The sequence below is a fragment of the Poeciliopsis prolifica genome, unplaced genomic scaffold (assembly GCF_027474105.1).
Source record: "Poeciliopsis prolifica strain line A6 unplaced genomic scaffold, Auburn_PproV2 SCAFFOLD039, whole genome shotgun sequence".
NCBI lineage: Eukaryota > Metazoa > Chordata > Actinopteri > Cyprinodontiformes > Poeciliidae > Poeciliopsis > Poeciliopsis prolifica.
In genome coordinates, this window is record NW_026562414.1 from 823,248 (window position 1) to 831,836 (window position 8,589).

The 8,589-nt window shown below is 40.2% G+C and overlaps 1 protein-coding gene across 2 annotated transcripts; it reads left to right on the forward strand.

Moving 5' to 3' along the window:
• The first annotated feature begins 4 nt into the window (after nucleotides 1-4).
• nrbp1 (nuclear receptor binding protein 1) lies at nucleotides 5-8,580 on the forward strand. 2 transcript variants are annotated; one of them, XM_055054234.1, is made up of 18 exons: nucleotides 5-608; nucleotides 782-1,040; nucleotides 1,654-1,776; nucleotides 2,304-2,405; nucleotides 2,496-2,585; nucleotides 2,728-2,768; nucleotides 2,982-3,076; nucleotides 3,193-3,276; nucleotides 3,364-3,422; nucleotides 3,818-3,916; nucleotides 4,011-4,143; nucleotides 5,063-5,153; nucleotides 5,292-5,342; nucleotides 5,745-5,880; nucleotides 6,173-6,226; nucleotides 6,322-6,385; nucleotides 7,069-7,124; nucleotides 7,200-8,580. In XM_055054234.1, the coding sequence occupies exons 2-18, from the start codon at nucleotides 810-812 to the stop codon at nucleotides 7,293-7,295; spliced, it is 1,605 nt and encodes a 534-aa protein (XP_054910209.1). In that variant the 5' UTR covers nucleotides 5-608; nucleotides 782-809; the 3' UTR covers nucleotides 7,296-8,580. The 2 variants fall into 2 exon arrangements, with proteins under 2 accessions (XP_054910209.1, XP_054910210.1); XM_055054235.1 differs by having other exon boundaries at nucleotides 785-1,040.
• Nucleotides 8,581-8,589: the final 9 nt, after the last annotated feature.

Genomic DNA, 8,589 nt, shown 5'->3' on the forward strand with positions numbered 1-8,589 from the left:
AGCCGCAGTTCGTTAGTGCAGTGTGCATCTGGAAGTTGTCGCCATCATAAGTAGCTAAATGTTGCAGCTAGCTCTCAAGTCGTCAGCCGTTGTGTCCGAAGAAGCACTATCTGACACAGTTAACTGCCTTTTCTGTGTTTCACATCGCTGTTTTGTGAGCTGTTATGATGTCAACAACCAGTAAACGCGATTAGTTGTGCTGCAGTGTTGTGTCGTTTTCTCAAAACCAACAGCAGGATCTATTTTCAGAGCTCACATTAGCAGGCTGGAGTCTTGAGAGGCAGCAAAGGGGCGTTGGGCTGCTGGAACCGTTGCTCGTTAGCAACGAGCTTGCTTGGTAGCTCGAGAAAGTCAAATCGTTAATATACGTTTTCAGAAAACAAAAACAATCCGCTTTGAACGTTGCTGCAAACTAAGAGGTAGTTTTCTGCTCTTAAGTTCGTAACTGACCACAACCAAGGAGCTAGCAGCGCCAGGGCTAGCTGTGTCTCCGTTGAGGAACCTGAGATTTAAAGCTAATAGGACTTAACATTCTGCCAAGATTGGTCTGTAGCAGTGGGACTCTGATAAACTGGAGCTGCAATCGTCAATTTCGTCGTTTTTTACAGGCAAGTGCTTCTTCATAAAGTATGTTCACTTTTGTTTGAGATACGTTTGTCTGTTAAAGCCAGATAATTAACGCCAACTTCCTCTGTTGCTGCTGTCTTAATAAACTACTTGTCATTCTCTTCTTTAGGCTATTTAATTAACGTGTTTATGTTGTGGCTTCTGTTTTATGCAGCAGGCTGTTGGGCCTGACAGGGGAGAAGATGTCTGAGGGAGAGAGCAGACAGGCCCCGGATCCTGCCCAGGAGACGAAGCCGGACTCGGGGGCAGCTGCTCCCGCAGGCCAAGCGGTGGCGTCCGTGTCGCCGCCGGTGTCCACGGTGACCCAGCCTCCTCCCGCTGCTGCCACGGAGGACGAGGAAGAGGAGAGCGAGGATGAGTCAGAGATTTTGGAGGAAAGCCCGTGTGGACGCTGGCAGAAGCGCAGGGAAGAGGTACGTGTGACTGAGTGTCTTCATTTAAGTTTTTCCGAAACTTGGAAGTTTGTCTTTGAAATGGAGATGGGATTTGTTGGGAATTGGAGCTAAATACCTCACCTGGAACTGATCAAACTGTTGATAATAGAGAACTCAAAGAATTTGACGTGACAAAAGCAGCTACAGAGCTGCTGTTCTGCATTAAGTTATGGCACAGAGGTATCTGAATTATTAAAACAAAGGATTGCAAACAGATGATAGTTTATTACATATTTTGTGCTTCAAAATGCAGAAGTGCACCACATTAAACGGTATCTCTTTTTTTACAAGTGTATTTTCTTGTATAAAGTGTCTGCATTGCTATTTGTCATTATACAGCCTCTTCTTTGACCATCCATCCATTTTCTGTACTGGTTTAATCCTTGTCACATAATGTGAAAAATTATGTTTATGATCTGGTTTAATCAAGAGACTAAACCAGATCAGATAGAGTTTTGTCTGTTTACCACATTTTACTGTTCATTTTAAATTTGGGTTATAGTCTCTTGTAATTACTATAATATTGATAATTAACTGGGATTCAATGACTCACATACTGGTGCTCTAATCGTTTTTCTTTCCCTCATTAAAGGTGAATCAGCGTAATGTGCCTGGGATCGATAATGCTTACTTGGCCATGGACACAGAGGAAGGGGTTGAGGTGGTGTGGAATGAAGTCATGTTCTCAGAAAGGAAGAACTTCAAACTGCAGGAGGTAAAATGCGTTGAAAAGCATCCAAGTTTAAAATAGTAGGACTTGTTACTGTTTATAGAAGATGTTGCTGTACGGCTTTATTAATTCAGTTATGTGTTAGCGTTTCAGAAATTACACTTAACTGTGACAGGCACTCCGTCCTTCAGAGTGCCGATCACATTTTTCCAGTGAAAGATCCGGTCTCTAGTTATGGTGCGTTCACTGACGGGGAAAATTGGTTGAAAGGTTTGGGTTCCCAACCTTCTGGTCACACGATAAGGCTGATTTCCAGTTAATTTTTAGATTGGGTTAAAGACCTCAGACACTTAAAGTTGGAATTTTGTCTTTGAGGGTGTTCAGTGTAAGACTGCAAATTGAATGCAGCATCACTAAGAGCAGCAGAAGTGCATTTCATTCTTGCACCAAGACTGATTCAGTGAAAAATGACAGGGAATAAAACGAGTGTAGTCATCTTATCTTTTTTTTTTTTTTTTAAACAACTTGACTTTGTACTTAAAAGTAACTTTTTCCTCTTTTTTTTATCACAGGAAAAGGTGAAAGCTGTGTTTGACAATTTAATCCAGCTGGAACACTTGAATATTGTGAAGTTCCACAAGTACTGGGCAGATGTGAAGGAAAACAGAGCCAGGGTATGAAAACATGTCACTACTACTTTTTTAAACCACATGGACAAAATGTTAGTCTTCATTTTGATTGATATATATATATATATTTTACAGGTAATTTTCATCACTGAGTACATGTCATCAGGCAGTCTCAAGCAGTTTCTGAAAAAGACAAAGAAAAACCACAAAACCATGAATGAAAAGGTCTGAAAAGTTTGATTGCATCGCGAAATGTTCGAATTCCTCAACTTTGAAATTGGCTTTATAACTCGGGTTGTTTTTGTTTTAGTTTTAAACGTACTTTAGCCAAGAATTGATTTCTGTTAACCTTTTTGCTTTCTGACAGGCCTGGAAGCGCTGGTGTACGCAGATACTGTCTGCCCTCAGGTTAGTTAGCAGTAATTAGATGCTAATCATCAAATAAAATGATTTCTGAACAAATCTTTACAAGGAGCTATAACTTTGATAAGTCAGCTCAGCATTTTCTTAATGTAGTGTAACATAAACATGAATAGAATATCGATCTCAATCTGAGTTTAGGTGTTTATTAAGGTAGCAACTTGTATAGAAGTCATTGTTACTATTGTGTGTTGCCTCCAGTTACTTGCACTCCTGTGAACCTGCCATCATCCACGGCAACCTCACCTGCGACACCATCTTCATCCAGCACAACGGCCTCATCAAGATCGGCTCAGGTGAGCCTCGTCTCACATTTTCTGGAATTGATACGATCAGTTTTATAAGCTCAAGTCCAGGTCTGTGTATCTCTACAGATACCGTTGACAAAGTGTTCTCCTTTTGTCTCTTCCAGTTGCCCCCGACACCATCAATAACCATGTGAAAACCTGCCGGGAGGAGCAGAAGTGCCTCCACTTCTTCGCTCCAGAATATGGAGGCAAGATCCTGCCGAGTTCAAAATAATGTCGGGCAGCTCTGTACTGTTTTCTTTCTCTCATATGACTTTACCCTTTTCTGCTTCCAGCTGTTGCCAATGTTACCACAGCGGTGGATATTTATTCCTTCGGAATGTGCGCCTTAGAGGTGAGAGGCAGTGAGATTCATGTCTTCAATTCTTTCTTTTCAGTGTTTTCCTTTTACATAATGACTATTAGCGAGAGCAGTACACTGTTCACTTATGTTTTGTATTTTGGGTTCGTACGGGTCTTGAAATCCTTAAATGCTCTTTTCATTTTAGGTTAGTTAGAATTACCACAATTATTTCTATTTACTAAATGCTAGAAAACTTAGCGAGAATGTTTTTAGATATTTTTTGTAACTTTCTCAGACCAGTCAGATTCATAGGGTGTATATAAGAGAGCTATTTTAAAACATAAAATGTGCCGTGGTAAACTAGTACACTTATACAAGATAACATTGAAAACTTGAAGTGTATGAACTCTGATTTATGCTCCTTTTTTGCCCAATCATTTTGTCAGATGGCTGTTTTGGAAATCCAGAGTAATGGAGATTCGTCGTATGTGTCCCAAGAAGCCATAAACAGTGCCATTCAGTCCCTAGAAGACCCGCTGCAGCGGGTCAGTGAAGAATCAACCGCAGCTTAAGATCTCAATCAGCCATCGGAGCACAAACTCTCCATCTGATTATTTTCCACCTTTCTCACATTTTTAGGAATTCATCCAGAAGTGTCTGGAGGTCGACCCGAGCAAAAGACCCACAGCCAAGGAGCTGCTGTTCCATCCCGCCTTGTTTGAGGTGCCCTTACTCAAGCTGCTAGCCGCACACTGCATCGTCAGCCACCAACGTACGTCAGCACACACACTCAAACTGTGTTATCTGTTTACATTGTTATTAAGGTTTTTTTTTAAGTTGCTTATTTGCACTTTCTGGGTTACAAAACATTTCCTGCTGTTGGAGTCTGAAGCTGCTCAGCTGTAAATCTGTTAGCGCTGAGCAGGAATTAAACCTTCAGAATTTGTGTCAAAGATTGGCGGAGTGTTGAAAGAAATCTGTATTGTTGCATTCTCAGCACTTTTTTGTTAAATATGAGGACCAAATGTCCATATAGTAATATAGTATTTTTTGCTATACATGAAAAGATTCAATGATATTGACTTTGTTGCAATAATGACAATGAACGTAGCTCCTAAACATTCTTCAGTACAGATTTTAAACTTTATTTTTAAATTTTCCCCAGTCCGGGCAGAGCTATAGCATCACGTAATTGGGACAAAACCCACAGCAGACTCTACTGAACAATGGGACTTTTCTGCCTTTATACTCATTACCAAACATCCTCGAATGAAAGAAGGAAATGGCCATTTCCCCTCTCCCAGACTGGTTAGCCAATCAGAATGCTACTTCCCTGCCCACGACTCGACCATGAGCTCAGAGCGTGATCAATTAGCATAACCAGTTCCTTTAAAATGTGTTGAAAATGTATAAAATGAGCATGAAACATACAATTTATCAAAGAACATAGAAAATTCTTATATCAATTTTCCCATTCCAGACTAAATATGAAGTGTCTGACAATTAGTTGGAAAATCAGAGCAGATTGGAGCCTTCAGGAAGTTCTGGAAATGCAATCAGAGCTGTTTTTTAGTTTGTGAATCAGCTGAAGACAAATTTCAAGCCTTCTTCCATCTTCAGCTTTCTTTCTAGAAAGCTTTCTAGAAAGCTGAAGATGGAAGCATTGACAGATTTACGTTTTGTTTCTCCAGATATGATTCCAGAAAACGCTCTAGAGGAGATGACAAAGAACATGGACCCCAACCTGGTCATCGTTGAAACCAAGAACGGAGTTCAGATGAAGTAAGCCTTTCACTTCAGAAATTAGTTGATTGCAATTTTTGACTATTTTGATTTGATTACAGACAGAATCATGTGTATAATATGCAGATGTAGCTACAAACACCACAAGTTATATTTGTTTTTTCCCCTTCTTATTAGACTCTCCCAGTTTCCTGCATTAGAACTGGACAAGTTTCTGGAGGATGTGAGGTAATAGCAGATTTATTTTGCTAATCTAATTTCTAAGACACTTTAGTTTTCAGTTGGTTGAAAAAAGTGACGGTGAAGTTATTTCCAATGTCTTAAAGCAACCGTTTGAATTTGTGGATCAACATTTGCGAACATATTTACATCTCTGGGTTCATAATATGGTCTTTCTTTTGGGATTACATACTGTCAACATTAAAAAATTCTTGGTGTGATATTTTGATTTATGATAATACATTTCAAGGAATGATTTCTGAGAACTAACACTGTTCTTCGAAGTGTTACTTTGACTCTTCTCCACTGTTCAATCAAAAATTTCAATAAACTGGAAAACATGATTAAATACAGTTATTGTCTGATGTTTACTGATTAAAATCAAAGTTCTTTTTTACTTCCTGTTATCAGGAATGGGATTTATCCGCTGACTGCTTTCGGGATGCCCCGTCCACAGCAGCCTCAGCAAGAAGCCGTTAAATCGCCCATCGTCCCGCCTTCAGTCAAATCCCCGACACCTGAGCCTGCAGAGGTTGAGACCAGAAAGGTGGGAACTGCAGTCCTCAGACACCTTCTAATGCATCAGATTCACTTTTTTAAAATTTCTTTGGGGGACACCATTAACAGGGAGAAGTCAGAGTTAGGGTATAGTGAAAATATCTGAATCAAATTGGTTTGTTCAGGGTAATGTTCAGGTTTGTTCATTACCCTGAACAAACCAATTTGACACATTATTCTCTAAAAAAACAAGTTGTCTGGACATGGATTGTCGTCTTACTGTGCTCTAATTATTTCATGGCAGAAATATGTAATAAGTCTCAAACACGTTTTCATTTCAGGTTCTCCAGATGCAGTGTAACATCGAGCCTGTTGATGAGGGCACCAAGCATCACGTATGTTTTAGTCGAGGGGCAATTATTCTGCTTCTGAATGTTGGGGAAAAATTTTTGTGCTCAAATTATATTGACTTGTTTTGTTTTTCTTACAGCTGACGTTGTTGTTGAAACTTGAGGATAAACTGAACAGGCACTTGAGCTGTGATTTATTACCAAGTAAGTAAGACTTGAGTACATTTTCTTGATGTGGTTATTCTATGGTTTAAAAATAATTTGGGTGCTTGCACAGTCATCGAACAGTTAAGATTTTGGTTTATTTTAGCTGCAGATATTTTTTTATTTCTTCTAAATTTATACCTGATAGTCTGGTAAGCTTGGTTCAATTGGAGACCAGAGTTGCAACATGTTTAGTTGCATTTTTAGCTGTTGCAGTTCACAGTGTCAAATTAACCAAACCCTTTAAAAAAAAAAACATGTTCCCTCTCTTACCTGTGGTGGCGCTGCACCAAAAACCACCCGAGGAAAAACACAAAACCATCTGAAGAAGACATAGAGCCCAACTGCCTTCACAAAATGTAAACAAAGATCTAGTGATGTCAAATTTTAGCGTTTGTCGGATTGTTTGATAAAAGACTATGAGCCATTTCTCCTGCAAGCATTACACTTGCGTATTTGTTTTGGTTGATTTTACCCAGAATGCCTTGTCTCCGGTCCAGGTAGCATCAGAGTTTGATTACATTCAAACCCCCGCCAAACGAACCAGACTTTCTAGTCAAATGAACTTAGAGAAGTTGGTAGTGACAGGAAACAAGCCACTGTTATCGATGCACCTATATCATGTTTCATTAAAAAAAAAAAAAACAACTTTAATTAGTGATTGCTTTTATTCTTTTGCACAGATGAGAATGTTCAGGAGCTGGCCGTCGAGCTCGTCCAGCTGGGATTCATCAGCGAGGTGAGCAGAGAGGATCTGATTCTCCGTAGAAATCCCAGCTGGAATCCTTCTCACTTTGTCCTTTTGCCGTTGCAGGGCGATCAGCCGCGGCTCGCGTGCGTTCTCGAAGAGGCCTTCTCCAAGTTCTACAGCCGGAACGATTCTCTCAACCCGGTGACCGTTTCATCGTAGCCGAGGCCTCGCCAGGCCTTCTCTGAGCTCTCCTCATCCTCCGCAGCAGGGCTAACTTTCGCTTCACGTCGACATCGCTGCAAAGCTTTAGTGAGAACTGAGAGGGCAGCCTTGGTCTGACTGCAGATCCTGCAGTATCTTCTATCTTCTAGTGGGAAAAGCTGCCACTAAGTGGTTGTTGGTCTCTCTTCATTTTTATTTTTAATTTCTCCCACCAAATACAGCCATCTTCTTCTCTTCTGAAAGAGGAAATTGTAATTGAAGCCTAATGGAAAGTACAAATGTTTTATTTCTTTCAGTGGTAAGAAAATGGTAGAAGAAAGCTAAATAAAATGGATAACAGCAGTATTTTCCTTAAGTCAGTGTTGAAGTTGCATTTTAAACTATTTTTTTTTCTTAAATCATTAAATGGAGTTGTGTGTCTGTCTGCTGTCCCGACAAACTGAAGCGTGTGTTTACAGTGTTGTGAGTTGAACGTCTGGTCGTTTAAACTTTTGAGGTGCCTGCTGACCTTGGATCAGTTTCAGGTGGAAAACTAGGGAGGAAACATAAGCAGTTTCAGTTTTGCTTTAGAGTTCCAACTATCACACATGTAGTCATAAACCCTTCAGCTGCAACATGATCAGATGAGCAGGTTAAGATATATATAAAAATCTATTTATTTGTGTGTCTCTTTGAGTGATCTATTTCACTTCCAGCACAGGCCCGGGTCTGATTGTATGCTTTTACTCCCTGTTTTTCTTTAAATCAAACTGTTAGTTTCTATGAAAAATGACCAAGTGCAAACATTGCAGCACTCCTCAACAACCAGTTTTCTTTAGGTCTAATGTTTTCACTCAGATTTCACTGGTGTGATCAGTTGTCAAGTTCTGGATTTTCACCTGTGAATACACATTTGGTTCATGTCCAAAAGGAAAAGCAATGCATGGAATCTGTTTTCGCTCATCTGGAAGTAGATTTTGTTGCTCTTCAGTTTCTGGCTCAGTCCACTTCTATCGGATAAGGGGACTTTTTTTTTTTTTACTCGTTTCCTTTTCGTAAACTTGTCCAGCCGTGGGCTCTGGCTTGCACGCGGAACATAAAAGATGTCGGTGAGCCTGAGCTGCGTCCTCCGCGCTGTGACTACATCCTGACCGGGTCTGTAGATACTAGTGTGGGACTGCCTGGCATGCCTGTAACCATCATGTACTCTGTATGCTGGACACTGTGCTGTTTACACAACGCTTTTACCCTCTTTTTCACTTCCTCCACTAAGATGGTAACAAAAAAAATCACATTATCTCTACCTGATGTG

Excerpts from the sequence above, each read along its gene's own strand:
- nrbp1 (XM_055054234.1), top strand. The coding sequence starts at position 810 with ATGTCTGAGGGAGAGAGCAGACAGGCCCCGGATCCTGCCCAGGAGACG. Across the intron at positions 4,144-5,062 it reads CTGCATCGTCAGCCACCAAC|ATATGATTCCAGAAAACGCT; the intron begins GTACGTCAGCAC and ends TTGTTTCTCCAG. Across the intron at positions 5,343-5,744 it reads AAGTTTCTGGAGGATGTGAG|GAATGGGATTTATCCGCTGA; the intron begins GTAATAGCAGAT and ends TCCTGTTATCAG.